Below are 27,709 nucleotides of genomic sequence, written 5' to 3' on the forward strand. Positions count from 1 at the left end.
GCGGCTGAAATGAGCTTCCTCCGTAGGGTGGCCGGGCACTCCCTTAGAGATAGGGTGAGGAGCTCGGCCATCTGGGAGGAGCTCGGAGTAGAGCCGCTGCTCCTCCACATCGAGAGGAGCCAGTTGAGGTGGCTCGGGCATCTATACCGGATGCCTCCTGGAGGTCTTCCTCAGGAGGTGTTCCAGGCACGTCCCACCGGGAGGAGGCCCAGGGGACGGCCCAGGACACGCTGGAGGGACTATGTCTCTCGGCTGGCCTGGGAACGCCTTGGGCTCCACCCGGAGGAGCTGGAAGAGGTGTCTGGGGAGAGGGACGTCTGGGCGTCTCTGCTGAGTCTGCTGCCCCCGCGACCCGGTCCCGGATAAAGCGGAAGACGACGAGTACAAGTACGAGTACAGAATTTCTAAAAAAGGGGGATTAGTTAAAAAAAAAACTTACTATTTTACAGACGACCCAAAATGTAAATTCCCCTTTCATTGTAACTATCATATAGTTTCATTTCACAATCTGGGGGAGTTATAATTCTCAATATTTCACCTTTTGTAATTAAAATACATAAGCCAACCAAATTTCTAACAACATGACAGTATCATTAACAATTAAAACATTTAAATGAGGCTGCTTGGCCTTTTTGAAATACTGGAAATAAAATAAACAGAAGACAAAAAATAATCACAAATAAAAGTTAAAAACTCCCTCACCATCCAAACCCAAAATTTATACAATGTAATTATTGTTTGAAAATAGTGAAAAAAATGTATTTTGCCTCTCTTTCGTTCTTTTTATTGCCTTTTCATTATTTATTTATTTTGTATCAACTGAAATTAATAAAATTTCCAGATTAAATTTTCACCTAGAGAAATTTAAATGATCAGTACAAGATGAGCAGTGCAGTTAAGTCAAAGTTAAATGGCTTAAATGCCACAAAATAAGCATATGTTTAAACTATCATAAAGTTAAGCTTTTTTTCTTTAATAGAGATAGCAGTTTAAAAATTTGTTTTCACTGCAGCGTTTTTTTTTATTTATTTAATCTCCTTACGTCAGCTTTTTGCGTTGCAGAACCGTTTGTTTCTTTGCAGCCACCGTAGTTGGCGCAGCAAACGACTTTTTAAACATTTCTAACACTAAAATGCTTTTTCAAACTGTTTTATCAAACGGTTTTATCTGGTCCTATATGCTTCGGTAATGACGACATATATGTGTAACTGGCAAACACAATGTTAGACAGAATGACGTGGAAAAGGTTTGATATCTACGGATCGGGGTCGGAGTTCAACATTTACTGATGATGTCATCGTCTGAAGATGGCTGAAGGGTGAGAGAGAAGTCGCGAAATACTTATTGTTTTTCGTTTTATTTCATCTAATGGGTGGAAAATTACAGTTGCCATGTTCGTTGTTAAGCTATGTCTTTAAAATGTGTATGTGGGTAATTTGTTGTAACTGTGGCGAACTGCAGTTTTTAGAATGAGTTCAGGAAGTGGATTTGTTTACCAAAACATAGCAGCGTTAGCTTTAGCTTAGCCTGGTTAGCTTTGAATTAAAACAGTTCAAATATCTGAGTTAAAACTCCTAAACTGTACACATTCGTATTTTTCAAGCCAGACGTTCGCATTCAGCAGTTTAAAGTGCAACACATGGCATCCCTCGATATTTTTGTCCTATATTTGTCGAACAGTAGACGCTGTCTTAGACGTTATCTCGCTCGGCAGTGTTTGACTAACAGAAACATGAAAAATAGCCGCATTTAGACCGTGCGAACAGTAACACGCTGTTTCTATTAACATCTAGTATGCTTTGATGTGTTTTTTTCCAACAGAGAAGGCTGGTGGGGAGGCTGGTTTCAGCAGAGCTTCCAGGCCGTGAAAGACAAGGTAATCATGTCTCTTAATCAACCCTCATTAAAATAAATGAATGTTCTGTCATTATCCGAAGCACCAGCCTTGGCCTGTCCAGTTTTTGCGGTGTTTAATTGTACTGCCATGCAATTATTTATTCTCTTCCATCTATATCTGTCTGAGCAAGATATTTATGGATATGGGCAGATATTTATCAAAACATTTTTATAATTAAGTTGAACTCATTTGAGAACTGTGCATCTAGACCTGGGGTCTTCAACCTGCAGCCCTAAAACCACATGTGGTTTTGACAGTAGGGATGGTAGTTCTTCTATCCTTTTCCATTTATCACAACAAATTATACTAATGGCACAAGTTTCATTTTTATTGTATAACATTAGGCTGCAAGCGATGTGCATCGTTTTTTTGTTTTTTTTGTTTTAAGCAGGCTATCTTCGGTAAATATCGAAAGGACCCAACTGGCCTCTCTACATTAAAGTGTGTGTTGTTTTTACCTTGTAAAGTTTGATGTTTTTTCTTTGTTTTCAGCTCTAACAATTAATGAATTTAATTTCTGAATGAAACAAAACAACAGTATATAGTATAGTATTATTGAAAAACTTGGCAAGTTATTATTTTGTAAGAGTAAAGATAATTTTGCAGCTTTTTACAAAATAATTTTTTTAGGAATCAGGGCAAACATGACTCTTTGGATTGTAAAGATGGCTGATTCCTGGTTCAATCATTCAACATATACCTGTGCACTCAACCTGAGAGGCTTTTGTTTTAGGTGTGTTAAGAAAACTCAAAGAATTTTATATCAAAACAGTCATTTCATTTGTAAGATCTTAAACTAAACATTTAAATGATACTGAAGTCGTGTATTGAGGTTAATAATTAGGGGAGTGACAGCATTTTAAATCACGGGCACAAAATGTTGCATTGGCTAAAAAATGTATGTGCTAATGTATTAAGTCAGTTGATTTTTGCTATTTAGGTCATTAAAGGAAAGTCAACCAGACCATGGTTTGTCATAGCAGCAGACCTACATAGAGACCACATGTTGCTAGGGGCAGCAAGGCATCTACTTTTTGGTTTTAAAATAGATAATGTTGTTTTATAAGATCTTGGAAAACATAAAATGATAAACTATTTGTTTTTTGTTTTTTAAATATATGGATCCTAAAGGGGTGATAGTAGTTACTTTAAAGTGTTTGGTATATTTCCTCTAGAATTTTGTTTAGGAGAAAACATAATTGTCTACTAAATTACAACATGATGTTTCTCTTGTTTTCATAAAACTGTAAAGAGAGTTTAATTATTATCATAATGTATGCCAAATCCTAATAACTTATTTTTTTTATGAATTTAACCTTTTATTTTTTTTTTATGCTGAAATCTAAATATGTTATCATATTTCAAATTAGCTTCCTGTATCTTTAAATACCTTGCAACTGTTCTGACCTTGGCATGTGTAAATTGATGCAAATATGCAACCGAAAACCCACAGGGGCACAATTCAGGATGGATACATTCATTTAGTGCCAGATTAGTGTAAACTGTTCCACGTATATAAGGGGCTCAAGTAACAGTGGTGAAACTCTATGCCTAATTTTTTATGTATAAGTGAGTAAAGGTCCTTTTTTTCACCTTCTTATGGTTTTTTGCTAAGTGTTAGATTTCATTTAACCAATAAATATGAAAACTGATTTTGTGACCGCTCGCTACATTTGAAGAGAGAATTTCCCCAACAGAGACGTCTGCAACATTTCACAAACTGTGACATGTTGGTTGAATTCTCAGGGCTGATGTTAGTATGAAATCTGTGTTCTGATCCAGGTATCTGTTCCTGAACTGCTTTGATCACTTTAAGTTGTTCACATATTTATGTTTGAAACGTTATAGATGTTTTGGTATCGACTTTTAGTTGTCCATCTTGTCACTGACTTCCATGTCTTTTTTTTTTTCTCCCTCGTTATTATTGGCTCACTCCTTGCAACAACTCTCTGCCCTGCAGTCATCTGAGGCCATAGAATTCCTAAAGCGAGACCTGACTGAGTTTTCCACAGTAGTTCAGCATGACACGACCTGCTCAATTGTGGCTACAGCCAATGCTGTCAAAAACAAGCTGGCTGTAAGTCTATGTCATTGTGTCATTAAAAGAGTGTTCAAATGAAGATGGTTCCTTCACTCCTGCTGTAATATGTATGCTTCTTTCCAGGTGGAAGGGTCTTCTGAGACAACAGAAAAGGTCAAGAAGAGCCTGTCTAGTTTCTTGGGGGTGATAACAGACACTCTTGCTCCACCTCCTGATAAAACCATTGATTGTGATGTGATCACATTGGTGGCAACGCCAGCAGGAACCACAGAGGTCTATGACAGTTCTAAGGTCAGTATTGAATAGTTTTAGCAGGGCTGATGGCACTCCGACGGCATGTCGGATCTTCAGCGTACCTGTGTGATACTTTGTGCGCAAGGAGGCTGCTGTGGGGAACTAGCGGAAGAAAATTTCTGTCACGACACAAATCAGACCCTAGTCAGAAAGTAGCTGTCCGAGCCATTCAACACACCTCACGTAGCTGCTGTGGCTGTTGTTCCCGGCAACAACCATTTTCCACCCTCATTGGCTGATGGTGCGACTGCTTTAAAAATTAGAGTCTGGACCGTCATTGCTGAGCTAAATCTGTCATTTACTGTCGCTCCTCCGCTCGTCAGTTTAGCGGAGGATAAAATCACCCTCTTGCATCTGTCTGTTTCAGGGGAGCATGTATGTAATCACAATATCTTAGCAGAGTTTTGAAAAGATCTCTTTGAAATCTAAAGAGTAGCATGTTTCCAGCCAACATCGATGAAGCCGTAGATAATGGTATGGAAAGAATTTTAAATCTATTGGTCCGATGTTGCAACGAGGAAGTGAAAAGATAAAAACTGACACTGTTTAGGAGGCTGACATTACAAAAACTAAATTATACCTAATGATAACAGTCACGACCATTAAGAGTGTCATTTATGTTCTTGATTAATGTCATGTTTATGACAGGTTCATGTCAACCCATTTAAATAAAGTCTTACTGTTTTAGTCATTTTTGTCACTCTTGTCAATAGAAAGTGAATTACTTCCACCGATTTTACAGCTTCAGTAGCTGCTGTTGTGTTCGCACAGTAACAGCAGTCGGCAGGCAGTGAAGTGACTAGTTAAAAGCAGGGATGGATTACCGAACTTGTTTACCAGGCCCAGGGGCCTTAGAGCTCAGGGGGCCCCTGAAGCCTGGGCTCTGCCCAGAGAATCTACTGCATAGGCTCAGATTGGGTTTGTTCATTCTTGTGTTGTCCATTTATATCCACAAAATTCTTCAGAATATAGTATTTTATTTTTCAAAATTTTCTCTCGGGGAGCATACTCTCAGACCCTTCCTTGATGAAAATGTATGGATGACCAGGGTTATAAAGACTTTTTATACATTTGGGCCCAGGAGCTTACTAGACCATAAACTGCCCATGAGTTAAAAGGGTTATTTTCATATAATTATTATGTTATTTGTTAAAATGCGTCACATACATGGCACCTCCCACCTCATGTCCACTTCCCAGGCATGGAAAGGCTCAGGCTCAGGATTTTTTTCCACTGTCAGCCCTGAATATGTTTAAAAAAGAAATGAAACAAGTATTTTAAAACAACAAAAGATTTTTAAATCTTTTTAAGATGTTCATGTTAGCTGTCAAAGCTATATAAACCTTTTAAAGAACTTAATTTAGTACCACTTTAAGACATTTTTAAAACATTAAAACATCTGTGACGTGAATGTGCAATGGTTTGCATAGATATTTATACATACATCATAAACTTTTTCACATTTACTCATGTGAGAGACAAAATGTGAAAAAGCAAAGTATTATTCAGGAAAGCAGTCAATTTCAATTAGTAAGATCTGCAGTGATCCACAGTCCAGGAGAAAAAATCTGTGAACGAGACATGGCGAAGAAGGTGCTCTGGTCAGATGGGACCAAAGCTTAACTTTTGATCTACATGCAAAACCTTTGTGTGGCAGAAAACTATGACTCCACATCGCCTTGAACACAACATCTTCATATTGAAACACGGTAGTGGCAGCATCAGGCTGAAGGGATGGATTTCTTACACAGGAGCAGGGAAGCTGGCCAGAGTTAATGGAAGATAGATGGAGATAAATGCAGAATAATCCTGGACAAAATCCTGTTAGAGGCGGCAAAAGACTTCAGACAGGGACCAAGGGTCACCTTTAAGTAAGACTCTAAACATACAGCAATGAAATGGTTTAGAGCAGAACATGTTTATGAGTTAGAATGGCCCAGTCAAAATCCAGACCTAAATCATACTGAAGATTTGTGGAATTCAAAAATGATGTTCATGATGATGATGTAAGTACATAGCTCGAGAACCAGTGCTGTAATTGTAGGAAATCTGGTTCTGCAAATGATTGATTCAGGAGGCTGACTTGTTAGAACTCAAGTCTTCATCCAAGGCTGCAGGACGGAGCAGGTCGTATGACCGATAAAAATCAGAGGTGCAACTTCACGTGCTGCAGAATCTTTTTTAGGTCCATAAAATTTCAGCAACATCTGGGACTACAAAACCTGATCCTTGTTGATTAAAGTATATGACGTATATGATGTGTGATACTTGATTTGTTTTAGCTTGATACTTTGTTTTTATGTGTTGTCTCTGAAGAAGCAGTATTTCCACTGGTTTTCCCTTGTTCTCTCTGCACAGGGACACAAACAGTGTGGTTTTCTATATCAGCTGCCAGCTTGTAAAAACATCTCGTTCTAAGAGTTAGTGTGCCATTACAGTAAAGCAATAATGTCTTCGAAGCTCATATTTTTTCCTGTTTCACTTGAACCTTTCTCTTCACTCTCCCGGCAGTATGATTTGATAGTACTCTCAAGTATATGAGTCAATAAAACACAAAACAATAAAAAGTGTGAAGTCTTGCCTCAGCAGGTATTCCTCTGAGATCAGCTGCTAACCTGACAGCTGGCTTTTTAAGGACTTTTCTGAACACAACTTGCTTTTGTGCAGGTTTTATAGGGAGTTCCTCTGCAAGCATTGAGCAGCTGGATGTTCTGGGTGTCTCTGGTTTAACTTTGTTCACGACTGGACCAACAGTTGAAAGTGAGCACATGATTTCTATGTGTGAATAAAGCAACCGTTGTTCATTGATTTATTGTCTCCTGCAGGCACGTCTCTACAGTTTGCAAGCTGACCCTGCTACATACTGCAACGAGCCCGACGGTGAGATGGGGTTTAGTGAAGCAGTTTTTATGAGGCCTGAAACATTGTCTTTAAGATTTGATTTGTTAATATGTTAAAAGGTCGATTTTTCTGGCTGGTAGGTTTTATTATTTATCTTCTTCATTTTCTTTATTTATTCTTTGAAGAGATTTTACTAACTCTTCCCGAAGTAATTACTGGTATTTTAAAAGTTGAAATTTAAATGTTACAATATTTGTGTTAAACGTTTTTTATGGTTTTGTGAAGCCTTTTTACTTATTGGTCATTATTTTCATTCCTGCAGGTCCCCCTGAGCAGTTTGAGAGCTGGCTCTCCAGTTTCAGTCTGGAAGAGAAGAAAGGAGAAATCTCAGAACTTTTGGTCAACAGTCCATCTATACGGGCGCTTTACACCAAAATGGTATCCCCTATGATTCTCAACATTTTTAACCTCCTGACCTTTGCTCGTCTTGTTTTGATATAAGAAATCTGGTAAAAGGAGTTTGTTTTTACTCCAGGTCCCAGCTGCTGTATCCCATTCAGAGTTCTGGCAGAGGTATTTCTACAAGGTCTTCCAGCTGGATCAGGTACACTCCAGTGTTTATTTGAAAATATAGAAGAAATAAAGTAAAGCCATAATGAAACAACTGCATGTGGCTTTTCAAGATGCATTTAGGCTTCCAAGATGGACAGCTGCAATTGAAATATTTGTCATGAGTATTATCCCAAATTTTCATGCCTTACTGAGGAACTATGTGTGTAAATGTATGTGCAGTTGGAAGATATTCAATACGAAGAGCTTTGATTGAAGTAACACATGGTGACACAAGATATAGGTCAAGCTTCCAGAAACATTGGAACAAGTCTGTATATTTTGTGATGGTTTCCATGCTTGAGAATCAATGTTTGCCCATGTGTTTTTTCTTTATTGATATATACCAATTTTGTCTGAAATGAAGGTAAATGTATTTCAGCCATTAATTTTACTAGTACACGTGTTGAGTGCCATCTGCTGGACAGCTTTGCAATTGCCCAGGCTTTTCAGGCATTCAAGGGTAAACTGAAGTGTCACACCAGAACCAACTTTAAATTGGTTCTGTTGACACTTTACCAGCAGCTTGTCATAAAGGCAAATTTGTTTCCATTTCTTTGGTTGAATCAGTGTTCTGAAATCCTGTTTTCTGTCTTTGATAAATAGAACATTAAATCACTTAAAACTTGGCAAACTGTGTTTTCCACACTGGCAGAAGGTGCCCCCCCCCCCTCTGCTGTTTGCACTCATGCTTACACATGTAGGCATGAGTCTTAAGAGTGAGTCTTTATCACTCTGCGACAGTAAAGAAAAACTCAAAGAAAAAAAATCAATACAAATATCAATTAAAACCATCAGACTAAAATGAAAAAAAGCAATCGCACTAAATCATATTTTAAATGCATGTAGTGAGTGAGAAAATGGATAAATACATAATCCATATTTAGTCTGTCAGAGCTTATCAGCTTGTCCCTTGGTAATCCATAACCTCCCTGTTATCCTCCTAAAATGTTTTTATTCACTCCAAATTGATCTGAAAACAGCTCATGACATATAATGCTTTGATTCCCTCGATCAGGAGATGTGCAGAAGTCAACTGAACATTTTCCTCCCAAAGCTTGTTGGAAGCACTAATGAACACGGAACTAAACTATGACCTAAGCTTTTTAAATTTATTTTGCGCATGGTGTGCAGGTCCCCAAAATATTCTGACTTGTGAGCTTTGTGAGAAAAGACGAAGTTTAACAGAATTTCAGATTTAGACCATTTAAAAACTTGTGGCTCCTTGGAAGCAGAGTATAAAGAAACGAGGGCTGGTGTAAAACATTTGACAGTAATGTGAAATATCACCAACAAAATGAAATTGGTATAATATTTAGAGCAATAAAATTTCAGTTTTTCTGTGCCGTCTGTAGGAGGAGGCAAGGAGAGTTGCACTGAAGCAAAGAGCAGAGCAAAGTGCCCACACAGAGACACTCGGATGGGAGGAGGAAGAGGAGGGTATGCAAGCAGCATTTTAAAATCAGACAGCTTTCCTATAAAACCTTTCATTGAATCTGCTCTGTTGTTTCTGATCATATTTCAGATGATTTTATTGGAGCTGCCTCTCCATCTCATCTTAACCTCAAACACCCATCAGACAGTAACCCACTCAGCACCACTACAGCTCCTACAGAGACGGCCATGATAAGCCCTGTCCCTTCTCCAAGCGAAGAGCCCAACACCACCCTCTCAGTCAGCAGCGACAGCGTCAGCCTGCCGACGCAGGTGGAGGTGCAGCCTCTGTCCATTGCCACAGAGCTCACCAAGAAACTGAATGAAGTAACATTGAAGGATGTTGTTGACAAGAAACAAGAAGAGCAGAAGCCTGGAAAGAATGACTCCCCTCCCGAGGCTCAGGTGGAACCATCCGGCGGGACGGCAGTGCGAGGTCCCGTTTCCAAACAACCAGAGATTGCGAAAGAAGATGGTCCGCAAGACCTGAGAGTGTTCGAGCTCAACTCTGACAGTGGAAAGTCAACGCCCTCCAACAACGGCAAGAAAGGTACAGTGTCATCAAGGTTAATGTTACCAGTTACTGGATACTAAGAACCTGATAGTTTTAGAAGAAGCAGCAGAACAAAACGTCTTCTTCTTCCAGGGTCCAGCACCGATGTGAGTGAGGACTGGGAGAAGGAATTTGACCTGGACATGACGGACGAAGAAGTCCAACTGGCTCTATCTAAAATAGGGGATTCTGGAGAGGTAAGTGTTTCTAGATCTAGATATCCTGCAGGTAAATTTGTCTTAGACAATACTGCTATTTGCAGCTCCAAACATTGGCGCCATACACAAACTTTTTCACATTTTGTCAAGTTATAACCACTAACCTCAATGTATTTTGTTGGTATTTGCGAATTCTTCTATACAAAATCGTTCAAGCTGATGCATATTTGATGGACAGCATCCATGAGCATCAATTTTCACATTGTGGCAAAAATTTTCAGCTCAGTCGTGTTCCAGGGTGTTCTGTTCTACTACATGAAATGCTTTGATCTAAACCCTTCTATGGTAGCTCTGGCTGCATGTTTAGCATCCATTGTCCTGCTGAACGGGGTCTCAATTGTACACCCTCTCAAGCTGGGCTCACACTGAGCCTTCACCAGCTGCCATGCCTAAAAATGGCGGCAATGCTAAGCACTGTGAGGACATCAGTAAAAAAAAAAACAAAAAAACACCAGCTGTCATAAGAGTAATAAAAATGTATCAGTTAAGAAGATCTACGGAAGAAAAGGAAAATTTGCCTTTTGTTCTTAAATTTACTACCTCTGAACGGGCAACTGTTCATATTAGGGATTGTATGGAGTTATCTAGAATTTTATTTGTGTTATCTTTGATAAATAGTCATGCATGAAGTTGGGACTGTTCTGCTAACTCTTTCCCTCCTTCTCTTACCAGCTGGATTCTGAAGATTGGGAGAACTGGGAATGAGAGCCTCGCTAGCAGAAAGTGTCTCGCTATCAAGGCGGTTCTTGGCAGATAAACCATGCTTCTCGTGTTTTAACTCTTTTTCCACTTTGTCACCATGTCATGATTGTCAGTGGGGGGGTTTCTGGCTGGTTTGGACCATGTGGTAAACCGGTTGAAAAGAGAAACACGAAAAACCCTAGGGAATTGGACTGCTTCGTCAGCTGTCAGATTAGTGTAGATAAACCTCTAGAGAGCGTCTCCGAGTGTCCTCTCATTTGGAACGCTACTGACACTACTGTACAGCGGGTTACAATTCTTCTGTCCTTGAAGCTAATCAGCATTCATGGTCAAGATGGTACGTTTTGCAGTGGCAGAGGAGTTGTAATTTTTCTCTTTATGCCATTAAATTCATCTCATGTTGAGTCTTAAGTGTAGGCCATAAACTGTAATGCTGCTTGTCACCTTTCTAAGATGAAAGCAATCATTGAATGGTGACGCATCTTGTGTCCCCGTCGTTCCTCATTTTTCATATTTTATTATGCAAGCAAATCCAGGAAAATGGGAAAAATATTCTGGCCACCTTTTCATTTTGGATTCCTCCTGCCGTTGGTCACAAGGCCTCGTAAAACACACACAGCAGTGTGACGACTTCATCCAAATGTTTCCTTTCCGTGTTTGCTCCATCACATCATCTAATTGAATATTTTTGCTTGTTGCCGACTGTATGTTTCTTTGTGTCACCTTCAAACATGTCAAATGAGTTATGAATGTGTTTAATTAGAGGGAACTTGTTAATCGCCGGCCACTTTTGAGAATGGAGAAATCAAACTGGTATTATATTCGGTCCTTGAGTTTGAGGGAAGCATCTCTTTCTATTTACTTATTTGAGAAAGGATCTATTAGGTTTCTCTGTTGGTTGGGGAAGCTCAGCAGATGGTGTGCCAAGCAGACCAAGGAGTAATCTTAGCAAACTCCAACCTTTTTTTTTTTTTTTTTTACCCGTACCGTATCTGAGAAAAGTAAGCCTAGAGGTGTAATATTTATACTGGAGTAAATGCTTAATTATTGTAATTATCTGCTTTTGATTGGATGTCTGTGCAATGATATTATGCAAACATTGTACAGATGGTCAATGTTGAGTTCTATGTGTTTTTGTTTGTTGTTTTTAGGCTGTTATTCAAGTCTTTGTTGCATGTCTGTAATTTTCAGCTGTGTATTCCCCTCAGTTTAAGCTAATCAGAGCTGTTCTGCACACATCTGTCTTCAGAGCTGTTGGGATTTTTTTTTCCAAGAATTTTAGTTGAGCTCTCAACTCTCTATAATCATTAAAAAAGTCATGCATACTATAGTTTGTGTCATGAATTGCAGCATATTTCTGATTATATAGTGGAAGTTCATGCATAAATGCAATCAAGCCCCTCCATCATCATACAGAGAAGTAAGATTCTCATTTCCTCTCTTTTACAAATGGGTTTCCTGAAAATAAAATAAATTTTTTTTTTTATTTCTTTCACAAGGAATTTCATGTTATATATGTATAAAAAAAACGAGCAATAAATGAAAAAGATAGAAAGAAAAAACTTATATGGTTACCCCTTTAAAACAAATTAAAAGGTTGGCTAAATCTCAGGCTGTTTAAGAGAATACATTTTCAATGTAGAATAATCCGGTTCATTGAGTTTTAGATCATGAACTGGAACTAATCTGTTGCAGTCCAGATTCCTTAAAAACTGAAATAATTAAGGCCCTGTTTACATGAGAACAATCCATTGAAAACTAGATTTTCTTGTTTTGTTTCTGTTAACACATCTACACGACAACGTTTAAATTACAATCTTCCGTTCACATGGCAACAGTAGAGATGTGAAAATGGTGCAATCCCCCCCCCCCCATGCTATTACTTCTTGGTATGTTTTTGAAACTTAGCACTTCCTTATTACAAAACGGGGGAGAAAATTATCACTTTTTTGAAGAATCGTTTTTTAAAGTCAAAAGACTCAGCAGCACAAGTAGGTACTCTGCAATCCGACATTGTTATTGTTGATTTCTTTGTCTCCTGTGGGTTTTAAACTGGTAAGCAGCCGCTACGTTGTGTGGTTTGTATGAATTTCTACTGATTTCAGTCATACTGTGCATACTGTGTCAGGGCTTCCCACGGTTTTCCCGTTTACATGATAACAGAGACAGGGACGTTTTTAAACTTACACTTTGGAACCCGTTTTCAAATTGTGCCGTTGTCGTTTAAAACAGTAGAAACACAACTAAGATTTTCTGTTTTCACCAGAAAACATGTAATCATTTAAACCGTAATCATTTTGGCAGGAATTGCTTTAAAATCCAGCATGTGCACTGTGCACAACACATGCACTTCCTGTTGACCCGTTCTTGACCTCCCATGCTCTTCCTGACACAGTGGCGCCCTGGGTACAGAGCCACAAAGGCCATGTCGACAAGCTACAGGTAATAAGTAAACATTTTTACACTTTCAGAAAATAACCTTAACCTCACTCACTGCTACAGCCACAGTATCTATGCAAAATAAAAAAAATCTTTATGGAGGAGTCATTTTAAAGTTGTAAAGGGAAGAAAGACAAGGTAGAGGGGATTAATTGGTAATAATTGTACATTTTCCCATATACTGTGGTTAAAAACTTTACAAACTGTGCCTTAAGTAATTACTGCATGAAATACTATTATTATTTGTGTTTTAGTTCCAAAAAGACTGATCATTAGTGCCTCTGACTTTATGCATTTTAAAAATCCCCCCCCCCAAAAAAAAATTCTTATGCCTTCAGAAAGGCTGGAGAAATATTGATTAAGACCATTTCAATATTTACTCACTACAGTTAGAAAAATCATTAAGGCTTTTAGCCTACAGTGTGCAACATCATTCAATATTTTACATTAGTGGATCAATTTTGTGATGACAAATCCAACCACCAGACAGCGCTGTGTCTCCATCCAGTGATCCTCAGTCATAACTTGCCACTCCTTTTCCTTCAGCAGCAGCATCCATCTCATCTCTCATTAGCCACAATGTTTTTCTCACATAAATGTATGTTGTTTTTTTCAACATTTCTGAAAGGAATCATTTAATTAATTACTTTGACTTGCTGTCTCAAGGGAGGAATTTTGGAAATTTGTTGTTGGGGTGTGTACTTGGAAGCATCAGACGCTTAAAATGTAGGTCACGGTGGAGGGACACCTGTGCAGCGTGCTGCCTTTGCAACATGGATGCTGCTTGTAAAAATGGCTACTGTTTGAGTAAGTCTGACACGATTTTTTTTCTCTCCCTTTTAGCACAACAGAATGAGTGTGGTGGATGTGTTATTTATTTCCTAGGATGGGGGCTATTGAATAAGAATATTGAAATTTTAATTACTTTCAGTAATTTAGTTGAAGTTATTCTATTTGGGTTAAATACACATGAAATTATATATATTTTGTTCTGTTAATTTTGATTATGAGTATGGCTTACAGCTAAGGAACACCCAGTTACTCAGAAAATTCAAATATTATGTAAGACCAAGAAAAAAAAGATTTGTAGCAGAAATATTGTGCTATGGCCTACAAGAGTGCTGAACCATCCATCAAGAAGCTAAACCACAAAAGATGGAAGTGGAAGGAAAAAATGAAGACAATATGAATTTCACTTTTTAAACCTAATTACTGAAATAAAGTAACTAGGGATGTACTGATTGAACGGTTTTGATTTACTTAATTATAATTGGTTGCGATCGGCCAATCACCCAATCTTACCGATCTTATCTACCTCCGGAAAGGTCTGAAAATGTGAAAATAACAGACGAAATAAACCATTTCTTTTTGTTTAGTTAATTGGATTGTTTGGACAACAATGCTCTAATCTTTTAATTTATATTTGAAAGCATTACCTCATGTGCAGTTAAAACAAGTTTGTATTGTTTCATGAGTATTGAATTATTGTATAAATCAATAAAATAAAATTGGAACATTGACGGTGTATTGTGACCTTATAACACCTGACACTGTCATTTGTAAAAATAAATCGGTATCGGCCAAAATCGGAATCACCAGGTCAGGCTTTTTAAAGATTGTAATCGGTGATCGGCCAGAAAACTGCAATCGGTGCACCCCTAAAAGTAACCTTTTAATGATATTCCAATTTTGCGAGATTTGTCTGTATATTCCATTAACTGCTAAATTACTCAGCATCTTTGGTAACATTGTGAATATAACCACATCTGTAAGTGGCTTTGAATGACTACATTCAGACCGTAAGACGAAAAAATTTTAAAATCAATGTTTGTTTTGTTAAAAATGGAAAAACCACCACATTTATCAAGCATTATTAAAACTTTGTACTTTAGAAATGGAAAGAAAAGGAACAAAGTTGGAAATAAAAAAAAATCTATTCTCAGGTTTTTTCCATTATTATTCAAATCTGAAAAGTGATAAAAGCTAACTTCGCACATTATAGGAACTTGCAGGGCATTGCTGAAAGGAAGATGAGAGACATCAGATACAACCAGGTATATAATGTACAGAACATAACAGTATATTTTTCAGCAGAATGACATTTCTATATTAAAATAATTTTTGTTAATCCAATTTGATTTTCTAACTTCTTTCACCTTTTGGATTTCAATCATATTTTCATTTATTGAGATGCACTTGTAAGAGTCTTATAGGATATATTTAAAAGAGACTTCTCTTTTGTCATCTTCTTATGTTAATATTAATCCATCTTTTTCATGCTTGCGACTGACTGGTAATGGCTTGCACATATGCTGCCCTAAGTGGACCCTAAATAACCAAGCACCGTATATGTTACATTCTTCTTCACTCTGTTCCCAACCCGGAGGCCTTAGTCAGCAGAAAGGATGTAAAGGAATTTCCTGTTGTAGCCCAATGCTCCCTGCGCCCACCACCGGCTGTGTGTATGTGTGTTTTACATTAGCACCGGCTCCCACTGATGTCAAGTACAGACCATTTCACAGAGGACAGTAAAGAGGAGGCCAATCAGACTGTTGAAAAAAATACTTCTCTCTTGAGGATGCTTACAATTGCTCCAAACATCCCCCCCATACTCTATCCTTGACCAAACTCTTCCTGCCTCTTTATAGTGTATATACTGTCAAAAGATGCAAATCAACTCGCAGATCCTAAAAAAATGCAAGCGAAATCAGGAGTCGAGATGAGGTCATTGTCATCAGTGCGACCATTATTCTCGACACCCTGAAGGGAGAAACCCTGTAACCCCTCTGCCTTTCAGTAAGCACAAAGGAGCCCCCCTGAGAGAGGGGGGAAGTCATGGAATGTGTTACCAGGGTTTTCTATAGAACTGGTCCCCAAATTCAAATCCAGTTCAGACTGTCTACATGTTTGGGAATTACTTTGTGTATGTTTTCGGTTCTAAAATTTTTACAGGAGCTACAATCTGAGTGAAACACGTTGGTATGAGGCAAGAAGTGTTGACGTATCCCTAAGCATTGTGGAGGAAAATAAAATCTTCTGAAGTGCTCTTGAGATGCTTCAGGATTTTTCCATGACAAACCCATCGCCTTTCCCAACGTGGAGCAGTGGGAACAGGCTACTTTGTTTGTCTGGGAAGAATGCAGGGTTTAGCCCAGGAGGGGATGGTTGGGGAAAAAGCATGATAACTCCCACTACCATTCAGATTTATGGTGAAGACAGAGGGGCTCCTCTGGATGTACGTCAAGGGACCAGCAGAGCACCACCCCCTCTGTTCCGGGCCAGCCAAAGCAAATGTTTGGCTGAACAAACCCCTAGCTATCCCTTACTTCCCTGCTTCTTTGTCTTCCTCTTGTGCACGTCTCTCTCTGCTCTATCTTATGGGAAAGCTGTCTGCTGTTCTCCTGTACATGCTTGACTGCATTCATATTTTAGTATGCGCTTTGTATAAACGGGTCATGAAGGTTATTCAAAAAAACAAAGTTCAAGAGGCTTAATGTGAGAGGTTTTGAGAGAAGAGAAAAGAGGTTAAAGGCCTTTGATAAAATCTCCTGAACAGACTACTTTTTGCTTTTTCCAGTTGCGGCTGTCCCAGAGAAGAAAATTGGATATGTAACCAATGGTCAGTACTGCTCTTAGGAAATAAAATCCAACAAGAAATTAATTTAGGACATACCCATTAATCAGGTGTAGCATGTGGCTATTATATTTCCAGTTTTACATTTAGAAGCGTTACATTTCAGTTGTATTTCATCAAAGTCTGAGAGGCGTAAGGCATTTAAATGACTAAAGGTCTCAGAATTCCTCCAAATGAGCCCAATACAAGCGTGGACAAACCTCAACTTGGATCTGTTTTCAGTTTATCATCCATTTATTTCTTTCTTCCCCTTTAAAGATCCCATTCCTTTTAACTGCCACTACATTGTTCTTCGTTCCATGATTCAGTTACTGCCCCATACATTTATGAATCCATTCATTTAATCCCAGGTTTTCCATCACTTCTTCAGAACACCTAATGCGCTATTCATCTTATTCATATTATGTGTTCCTCTTTGCCTCCCTGGTCTGATCAGACAGTCTCCCTCTCCCTCATCCAAATTGAGGTCTGTAATTGAAGCCCAAATTGTTTTACAGAAATGCCACCAAGGTCTTTAAAAAAGATCAAAATTTGTATTTGTGGTGAACTTGAGCACACAAGATTTGCAGAAAGTTTTGCAGGAAGTTTTGTTTCAATGCCCCAGTCATTAAAAAGGTATTAGGACTTTAGTAATACATAACTGATATTTTTGGACATTACTGTGTTTTTACTCTAAAGAAAGCATTAAAAGAAAATTGTTAATTACTGGCTGGATCTCTCATGTTAGAAGAAGTTAACGTCTGATTGGTTGGTCAGCCCCTTGTGACAACTCCTTTCCCAGAGTTACATGCTGCTGATATTTAGCAAGACTGAATCATACCATACAATTGCCTCAACCATACAATTTGTTGAGGCAAGAAAAATATGGTAACGAAGACATGTGTTGGGCTAAAGGTTCAAAAGAAAATGCTTATCATCATCTAACATGGATCATGCAAGTAAAGTGTGCTTATTGCTTTTTCATTAAAGGTCATATAACAATGCTAAGGTGGATCGACCATAAAAAACCTCAAACAAAATTAAAAACTAAATCAGCCCTGAAATACGAATCAGGAATAATATTGATTATTTCTGTCTTGCTGTCTCACCTTTTCATATAAGAAGTGTTTTTATTTAAGATAATTTGCTTTTGCAGAGGTTTGCTATTAGGAGACGCCTTCTACTTTACCTGAGGCAGTAAAATTAATACTTAAGTACCAAACAATACTGTCACAGAAAAAGTAAAATAATCGCCCTTGGACTAAGTATAGCTTCAAATCTTGGGATAATGAGAATAACTAGAAAGTGTGGCTTCATGTTGTGAAAATTTCTACAATGAAAAATGTGTCTGTAAACACCTATCTTAGACCAAAGGGTGTTTAGATATGTATGTATCTATGTTTTTTTCTATATAGAAAGAAAGAACAAGAGTGGCTAATCCTAATCCCAGGCTACTGCTATGTCCAATGTCAGCCTCTGTGCTGAAAGTCATTTGTAGGCCTTGGCTTTGCAATGAGATAAAAATGTGACTGGACTGTCTGTATTCAGGCTCCTGACACTCTGGCCCACCAAAGCTGCTGATCCTGGCACTGAGGTTGACAGCTTCCAAAAAAAAAAAAAAAACCTCTTCCTCTGTCCCAATCCAGGAGATCTGATTGATGCTGTGCGAGTGCCATCTGCCCCTGGACAAGATTACGCAGTGCACTGGGCCAAGAAATCCTCTAGATTAAATATGAAATATAGGGCAGGAATGGCTGTGTCTAGATTTAGTTGGGCCATGCTGTCCTATCCACATTCGTGCATCTGAAAGATTGTTTTTGCAAAATCATGTCACAAATTTTCTTCAGTTGTCTGATCGCTAATTTATTGTCTGAAAATCTGCCAAAGTGATTTTAATCTCTGTCTTTTTGAGCTTTAATCAAGGCAGTTCACATTTACTTTATTCATATATTTAGCTAGTTGGTATGTTAAACTGCAGGAGGAACAGAAAGCTAATTGACAAAAGCAGAGAGTGAACAAAAACAACTTAATCCAAAATGGGTTACTATAGAAACTGCCCGTTTCCCCCTCCTTTAGCTGGTTTGAAGTTGCACATTTCTAACAGAAATAACAAATTAGCACCACCCACTTGTTTTGTATTCTTCGAATTTGCTAATGGCACAGAAGTAGTCAATTAAGGATCCCTCATTGAACACACAAAGGTTTTCTCTAGTTAGAAAACAATATTCTTTGACACTAATCAAGGTCCTTTTAAAGAAATCTAAGAGCATTGAACAGTCCCAATTTTTAAAGGATTCTACTTTTCATTTGTTTTCTAACTGAATAAATGAAAGTGCTGAAGAGCTTCAGTAGAAAATCCCTTCCTCAGTAGCCTAAGAAAAAAACTGGTCTATTCAGTTGGCAGCAATCTTCTTAACCACAACCTTTTTGGTCAGGGCTCTACAATTCGTCACATGGTTAAAGTCCTGAGGGAGTGTTTTTTTTTCTTCTTAACCAAATCAGTTTTAATTTTATTTAGTAGTCAGTTCTTGCTGATAGCCATTTGGTTGTAGTCACAGCTGCACCTTAGAGGAAAGAAGAAAGGCTGTTTAAAAGTTTGAAATTGTCATAATGCCACTGGCGGTTTTTGATATGAGCAATAAGGGCAGTTGTCCAGGGTCGAATTAGACACCAAATATTACAGATACATCTCAAAAAGTTAGATTATCATGAAAAAGTAAAAGAAAAAGATTTGTCACTCATTTCTAAAGTGAAAATCATATTGATTCAATACACATAGGGTAAAATGTTTTGATGATTATAACCTATATAACATGAAAACCCAAAATTCAGTTTCTCAGAAACTGTGAATATTACATTAGATGAATAAAAATGGATATCTTATCAGATATGTCAGGCTTTTGAGTAGTATGTGCATTTCCGTACACAATTGGGGTCAGACTTCGTTTTGCATGAATGCTGCATCAATGCAGTGTGGCATTGAGACAATCAGGCTGTGGTTCTGCTGAGGTGTAAAGGAAGCCCAGGTTGGTTTGAAAGTGGCCTTCAGGTCATCTGCAGGTCTGGTCTGGTGTCTCTCATTTTCCTCTTGACAATACCACATAGATTCTCTATGGGTTTCGGGTCAGGCCAATTTGCTGGCCAGTCAAGCACAGTAACACCATGGTCATTGAACCAGGCTTTGGTACCTTTGGTGGCATGGGAACGTGCCAAGTACTGTTGGAAAATGAAATCAGCATCTCCATAAAGGTTTTCAGCAGAGGGATGCATTAATTGCTTAAAAATCTCCTGGTAGATGGCTGCATAACTGTGGACTTCAGAAAACACAGTGAACCAACAACAGCAGGTGATATGGCACCCCACTTTCTACTAATATGCATGGATAGAGCCACTCTGAACAACCACCCTTTTAGCAAAGCCCTTTTGTGGGTGACCCCCTTTACAAGGGCGTCAATGATTGTCTTCTGGACATCTGTCAAGTCAGCAGTCTTCCCCATGACTGTGTAGCCTACTGACCCAGTCTATGAGACCATTTAGAGGCTCAGGAAACATGTGCATGTTTTTTGTGTTAATTACCCATTTAGGGTATAATACAATGACTTTACAATAGTTTTTCACATACTTTTTCATCATCTGTAAGCCATAATCATCAAAATTACTAGAATTAGAGGCTTGAAATATTTCACTCTATGTGTAATGGATCTACATGATGTACTTATTCATCATTCGTTTAATTAACTGAAACGAGTGACAAAAATATTGATCTGTTTTACGATATTCTAAATTTCTAAGTCCAGTATAGGGTCAGGGGCTGAGAGGTTGGTTGAGGGATTTGGGTAAGTCTGGGTAGACAGTAGGGGCCTGGATGCTGGGAGCACCTGCATGGACCTGCGTGGTGGCTGCGCTCCAGGTTGGTCTGGTGGATCTGTGGATCCTGGACTACCGGCCGTGGGCTGCTTCCCTTGGCTGGCCCGGGTTCTCCATGGCCTGCTCCCGCAGTATTTGGTGATCTCTGGAGGTTAGATTATACACAATTGTAGAAACACAAAGTGTGAATCATGTGATTTTACAGTGTTAAACTGTTTTTGAAATACCTACAAAGATTGACCAGAATTCACTGTACAGAAACATTTGAAATAATTACATTTCAAAGCCCTATTTAGCAATAGCACCACTGATCAAAGAGTCTAATGTCACTAATTTGCATCATACCTACATTTATATTAACGGTATCTGCATATTTAAATGAATCATCTCTGCCTAATTTAGCATCTGCTTGAGAACAAAAATAATATTTTTTGGGTGTTTGTAAATACATTCAGGCACAGTGCTCTTGCAGTAATTGAATCGCCTTCTTAAAATGCTTACCATGTCACATGCTATTGCCAGTTAACCTTTTGTTATAATGGTGCCATCTCTGTTTAGTGTCAGGTTCCAGTTTATGTTGTGACAATGAAAAACATTAGTTTTATGTTCCTGTTGTAGCTCATTTTAGATGTATATAAATAGTTTTTACTGTGCTTTCTATTTTTTTCTTTACATTGTTTTGTTATTCTCTTCCCACCACACAAAGCCAATGTTCTCCCCCACAAACACTCTCCCTTCTCCCGTCATCCCGAGCTCATCAGGCCGGGATGCCAAGCTGTTTTCACTGAGTGCCCATTTGTAGATTACTCACTAAGAAATCATGTGGCACAATTGAATTACCAGGGTTTTGAGAGACTGCTGAGGCATCTTAGGAATGCACTTTTTAACCACCCAATTGCAGCCTAAATATCCATGATCCTTGTAAACAAGGAGACCTTGTTTTCTTTCCCTGGCGGCCCCGGGCGCATTTCTGTAAAAAAAATTATATTTGGTCTGGATGAACATCTTTGACACAAAAGGAGACAGAGAATCCAGAAAATAAAGCTGCTTTATTATTATTTTTTTTATACGTCTTCACCTCTGAAAACTAAGTTATGAAACCCAGGTGTGTTTTCTGAGTCTGTTGTTTCCATCAATCCCTCCATCTTTTTACCTTTGTCTTAACAGTCCTGAAGGTATTGACAGCTCTTCCACTAGTCCAGATGTGTTTTCTATAAAGGAATCTCCCATAAAGATTTCATTTGCAGTTCTAGGTGTTGAATTTAACCTACAAAGACATTAGCACTGAAACGGAATCTGCAGCAGTCCTTACATTAAAAGTATGGGGCATTCATACTTTCATCTTTTATATAAATCTCTTAGAGAAAATAAAAAAAAACCTTATCATGTTGATTATTATTTTTAAACATATATTTTATTACTTTTTATGGTTCAAAATACGCTTTTGAAACTGTCCGTATCTGCATGACTTTCTGTTACCTTTAATCTCATATGATCTGTTTTTGGTTTGACTGTACCGATGACTAATACACAGATTGAGCAGCTGCTCAATCTGTGTATTAGGAAGGCAGATGCCATCAGGCAGGTGTTGAGCAAATGTGTTCTTGATGTGGATAACTATATGAGGTAAAGCCTGCAATACAAATGAGCGGTGTCAGCTATTTTGAGAACTGTATCTTTTGTGAGAAACAATCTCCCTTTTGGTGTTTTTAAACCTGCCCAATCCACCAAAAACAATACAAACTCCCAAATGAAATGCCAGTATCAGCAGAACACACCAGTATGGGAATGGTTCTACTGGTAAACTGTTTGACGCTATTGTGTATGTGGCTTTTGTTTTAAAAGTGTAAGAAGACATGGTGTCATAGGAAAATACTGCTCATTGCCTTGGATTGGATTTAAAAATACAGCATACACGATTTCATGTCTAAATAGACAGGCCTCCACAGAGTTTTTTTTAGACATACCATTTTGGGAACATTTTAATCTAACGCCATGCTATGCAGATGCTTCACCCAACTCTAGAGGCAAAATGCTTAAAACTGAAACTTAGGCCGTCACTCACTGTTTGTTTAATTTGGCTATGAATTAGCTGACCTCTTGGAGACACTGACATGTTATCCCCAAGATAATTGGTCCTTAAATACAAAACAGAACATTTGATGAGATAATAACATCACAGACTAGTAACACTCAGTAATGATGCAACAGAACAAAAATAGGAAATGACATGATGACACCTTAAGGGATGTCTTTCCTGGCGTTTTTAATGCAGAAAGCTTAATAGTCCAGTCATGTCAACCAAATCCAGAATTCTTTCAATATTGCTTTGATAACAAGTGCTTATTTTGTTAGACAAAACTAGCAGCAGGTGTATATAAACATAAAGACAGACAAGAAAAAAAAAATGCAATCTTGTTTACAATGCATGTGCTGTCATACAGCTACCTTTCAAAAGGAGGTGCCATGTATACACATAACAGACAAGATGATCATGGGAAATGATGTGCTTAGTTTGTACACTGAGGTCCGAATTCCAGTTTAAACATCCCCTGGCCAACTTCAAGTCAAATTCAAGATGGCTGCCACGCAAACAAAAAACATTACAAATGTTTCCAAGCTAAACTGTTTATCAGGACTTCCGATAGTTTGTATTTAAATAAACAAGCAATAATTAATTTTAACTCTATTTTTGTTCCTTTGGTGTTTGAGGGCATGAAAACGAGAGAATAAATTGGTATCAGCTTCTATCAATGATAGTGGTTAGCTTGATCACTGACCACAACAAATAGGAAATCCCAATGATTTTCCAACATGCAGCTTGAACTCAGTCACATCAACCAATTATTGGTTGTTTTTGTTTGGATGCAAAAAACAAACAAACAAAAAGTACTGGATAATTTGTTGTAAAATTTTTTGAAAGTGAACCTTCATGATGTTCATTTTCTTTGGAGGAATAGGACAGGCGTGGTAAGGAGTATTCATCAATTCCTGTTTTCGCTGTTGCACTCGGTGGATTGTAGGGTGTGTGAAGGCTCTCTCGTTTAATCTGATTTCTCTCTACTGTGATACCTCTTACTTGTTCGAATACATAAGCACGTTAAAACACATACTTTCTGTTGCTGCTTTTAACCTTTGGGAACTTTCCGTGTTTTACACGTTTTTTTCTAGTAGTGGTAAAGGGTCGTTAGCTTAGCGTTAGCTTTAGCTACACCATGGCTACCCGTTCTGCTGTTTCTCTCTCTGAGTCTCCTCCTCTCTCCTGCTTTCTCTGTCAGATGTTCAGTTACTCCTCTGCCTCCTTTAGTGATAATGGTACGTGTAATAAATGTAGCATTTTTGTAGCTTTGGAGGCGAGGGTGTCGGAATTGGAGGCCCGGCTCCGCGCTGTAGAAAAACCAGCAGATAGCCGAGGCCCCTTAGCCAGTGCGGAGCCACCGAGGGTAGCTCCCCGTAGCAGTCCTTCAGCAGAGCCCACGCAGCCGGGGCCTCAGGCCGGCTGGGTGACGGTATGTAGAAAGCATAGTCCTAGATCCCAGCCCACAGGTCACCACCAACCACCAACTATTATAGTTAACATTCATGTTGACACTGAAAGTGATAGCTTAAAAATAGCCTTTAATGCTATCTTAGACTCAATTGGCTTTGCTCAAAACATTAACAAACCCACCGACCTTTGTCTTCATTCTCTGGACCTTGTGCTGACATATGGCATTGAGTGTAAAGACATAACTATTCTCTCATAACCCTGTCCTGTCTGACCATTTCTTAATAACCTTTGAGTTGAATTTAACCGAGTACTCCACACCTGAAAGAAAATTTCATTATAGTAGATCATTATCAGACATTGCTGTAACAACCTTTAAAGAATCTGTTCCACTTTTAATTTCCTCATTATCACAGAAAAACACAGTGAAGGGCAATAATTATGTTTCTGCCCCTTCACAAATTGATTCTCCTGTTCATAGTGCTACTTCATCATTGCGTGATGTATTAGACAATGCAGCCCCCTTGAAAAAAAAGGTAATCATTCATAGGAGGCAGGCTCCTTGGTTCAATTCAGAGCTGCGTACTTTAAAGCACAATGTCAGAAAATTGGAGAGAAAATGGCGCTCTACACACCTAGAGGATTCCTACTTAATCTGGAACAATAGCCTACTGTTGTATAAAAAGACACTTCACCAAGCTAGATCAGCTTATTTCTCATCATTAATAGAAGAGAACAAGAATAATCCTTGGTTTCTCTTTAGTACAGTTCCTTAACTTACACAGAGTCATAGCTCTGTTGAGCCATCCATTCCCTTAGCTCTCAGCAGTCATGACTTTATGGGATTCTTCCAAAATAAAATTTATTCTATTAAAAAGAAAATCTTTGACATACTCCCGAAGATGACTACTTCATCCTCAGCAAGTGAGACAACATTGGAAGTAACTGTAGAACCTGATTTGTGTTTGGACTGTTTTGATCCTGTGAAGCTTCCTGAGTTATCGGAAATATTAGCTTAATCTAAACCTTCAACTTGTATGTTAGACCCAATCCCAACCAAATTATTTAAGGAAGTGTTCCCTCTGATTACCAGCCCCATTTTAGATATGATTAATCTATCCTTAGTAAATGGATATGTACCACAGGCTTTTAAGGTAGCTGTAATTAGACCTTTACTTGAAAAGAAACCTTTGCTTGATCGAGATGACTTGAAAAATTACAGACCAATATCCAATCTTCCATTCTTATCTAAAATTCTTGAGAAAATAGTTGCTAATCAAATGTGTGAGCATTTATATAGCAATGACCTGTTTGAAGAGTTTCAGTCAGGTTTCAGAACTCATCATAGCACTGAAACAGCTCTGCTGAAAGTCTCTAATGATATTCTTATGGCCTCAGATAATGGACTTGTGTCTGTACTGGTTCTGTTAGATCTCAGTGCTGCATTTGATACAGTCGATCACAATATTCTCTTAGAAAGGCTGGAATATGCTGTAGGGATCAGGGGAACAGAGCTAGGCTGGTTTAAATCTTATCTGTCTGACAGATTCCAGTTTGTTCATGTAAATGATAAATCATCTTTAAACTCCAGGGTTAATTGTGGAGTACCACAGGGTTCAGTACTTGGACTAATTCTCTTTACTATATATATGCTTCCAATAGGTAAAATTATCAGGCAGCATAGAATGAATTTTCACTGTTACGCTGATGATACTCAGCTTTACTTATCTATGACTTCCAATGAGCCCAACCAGTTAGATAGACTACAAGCATGTCTTGAAGACACAAAAACTTGGATGACCTTAAATTTTCTACTTCTAAATTCAGACAAGACAGAAGCTGTCATCTTTGGACCGGAGTCTTTAAAAAAGAAACTGCTTACTCAATCACTTAACCTGGGTGGCATTAAATTGACCTCCGATAATAAAGTAAAAAACCTTGGTGTTATTTTTGACCAGGACATGTCATTTAAATCCCATATAAAACAGATTTCTAGCGTTTCCTTCTTTCATCTCCAGAACATTGCCAAAATTAGAAATATCCTGTCCAGGAGTGACACTGAAAAACTAGTTCATGCATTTGTTACTTCAAGGCTGGAATATTGTAATTCTATACTATCAGGATGTCCACAAAATGCAGTTAAAAGCCTTCAGCTGATTCAAAATGCTGCAGCAAGAGTTCTGATGAAAATTAAAAAGAGATCATATTTCTCCTACTTTAGCTTCTGTTAAATCCAGAATAGAATTTAAAATTCTCCTCCTCACATTTAAAGCCCTTAATGATTTAGCTCCATCATACATCAGAGATCTGATTGTTCCATATGTTCCAAACAGAGCACTTCGTTCTCAGACTGCAGGTTTACTGGTGGTTCCTAGAGTCTCTAGAAGTAGAATGGGAGGCAGATCCTTTAGTTATCAGGCTCCTCTCTTGTGGAACCAGCTCCCAGTTTTAGTCTGTGAGGCAGACACCCCGTCTACTTTTAAGGCTAGGCTTAAAACTTTCCTTTTTGATAAAGCTTATAGTTAGAGTGGCTTAGGTTATCCTGAGCTATCTTCCTTATTTTTTACCTCTATCTTCTTCCCTCCCTGTTGGATGGAGTAAGGGGGAGTCAGGTTTAGCCTAAACCAGCTCAGTTATGGTTGAGGTGCAAACACACCCTCCATTTCTGCTACATGTATGACCCCTTCTCTTTTCCAATGGTTATGGTCAATCTGACAGAGAGAGGTATCCCAATCGTTGTGGTTTATAGTATAATAATGGCCATCAGTGGGCTCTAGATGGACACACTGTCTACTTTTAAGGCTAGGCTTAAAACTTTCCTTTTTGATAAAGCTTATAGTTAGAGTGGCTTAGGTTATCCTGAGCTGTCTCTGTAGTTATGCTGCTATAGGCTTAGGCTGCTGGATGACATAATGACCACTTTCACCCTCTTCGCTACATTCTCACACTACTCTCTAATTCTGCATTATTTGCTGTTATTTCAGTTTTTTATTTTATGTTCTCCTTCTTTTCTCTTCCTAGAAGCTACAACTGGCTTGACTCTGTGTCTACCTGTGACACCTTTCTGGAGAGGGGCATCGTCCAAGCGTCTGCTGGCAACAATTTAATGCTCACCCTCTACCGATGACCCACATAGCCCTGTCTTTCGGTTTTAACCCTTTCTCTTTCCTAGATATAGCAATTGACTGAGCTTTTACTGTAACTAATTATATGTGCTCTCTTTCAGACTATATCATTGAAAACTGGCTCAAAGTTTATCTGTTCTTTTTTTCTAGATGAAACGACTAAAGGAGCTACATCCACTAACATTTACTTTTCCTTCCCATAGAAAGTACTCCTGGATCAGTGCTTCCTTGTTCTTTTTGTGTCTCTGCTCTGTTCTTTCAAACCCCCAGTCGGTCGTGGCAGATGGCCGCTCACACTGAGCCTGGTTCTGCTGGAGGTTTCTTCCTGTTAAAAGGGAGTTTTTCCTCTCCACTGTCGCTACATGCATGCTCAGTATGAGGGATTGCTGCAAAGTCAACGCCAATGACTGTCCACTGTCTACATGCTCATCCAGGAGGAGTGAACGCTACAAATCTCTGACTCGATACAATCTGCTGGGTTTCCTTAGACAGAAAAACATTTTATCCAATTTGAATAAATAACTGAATCTGACTGCACTGTTCAATGGTTAGGATTAATTGGAATGTATGAACCTGACTTTTGTGAAGT

General features: G+C 38.5%; 1 protein-coding gene and 1 long non-coding RNA gene across 4 annotated transcripts in view; both read left to right on the forward strand.

Annotated features, from left to right (window-relative positions):
- Positions 1-1,175: 1,175 nt before the first annotated feature.
- On the forward strand, positions 1,176-11,919 carry bsdc1 (BSD domain containing 1). Its single transcript, XM_047345542.1, has 11 exons — positions 1,176-1,318; positions 1,822-1,876; positions 3,858-3,974; positions 4,062-4,229; positions 7,058-7,112; positions 7,396-7,511; positions 7,609-7,677; positions 9,038-9,122; positions 9,208-9,666; positions 9,763-9,866; positions 10,560-11,919. The coding sequence occupies exons 1-11, from the start codon at positions 1,308-1,310 to the stop codon at positions 10,590-10,592; spliced, it is 1,272 nt and encodes a 423-aa protein (XP_047201498.1). The 5' UTR covers positions 1,176-1,307; the 3' UTR covers positions 10,593-11,919.
- Positions 11,920-12,426: 507 nt separating this feature from the next.
- Positions 12,427-27,709, forward strand: part of LOC124855577 — a 41,398-nt gene continuing 26,115 nt past the window's right edge. For all 3 annotated transcript variants that reach the window (XR_007035110.1, XR_007035109.1, XR_007035108.1), the window contains exons 1-2: positions 12,427-12,580; positions 12,894-13,031. This is a non-coding gene — a long non-coding RNA (uncharacterized LOC124855577). The remainder of the gene's footprint in view (positions 12,581-12,893; positions 13,032-27,709) is intronic.

This window comes from Girardinichthys multiradiatus, chromosome 19, assembly GCF_021462225.1.
Source record: "Girardinichthys multiradiatus isolate DD_20200921_A chromosome 19, DD_fGirMul_XY1, whole genome shotgun sequence".
NCBI lineage: Eukaryota > Metazoa > Chordata > Actinopteri > Cyprinodontiformes > Goodeidae > Girardinichthys > Girardinichthys multiradiatus.

Excerpts from the sequence above, each read along its gene's own strand:
- bsdc1 (XM_047345542.1), top strand. Across the intron at positions 4,230-7,057 it reads AGGTCTATGACAGTTCTAAG|GCACGTCTCTACAGTTTGCA; the intron begins GTCAGTATTGAA and ends TGTCTCCTGCAG. Across the intron at positions 9,867-10,559 it reads AAATAGGGGATTCTGGAGAG|CTGGATTCTGAAGATTGGGA; the intron begins GTAAGTGTTTCT and ends TTCTCTTACCAG.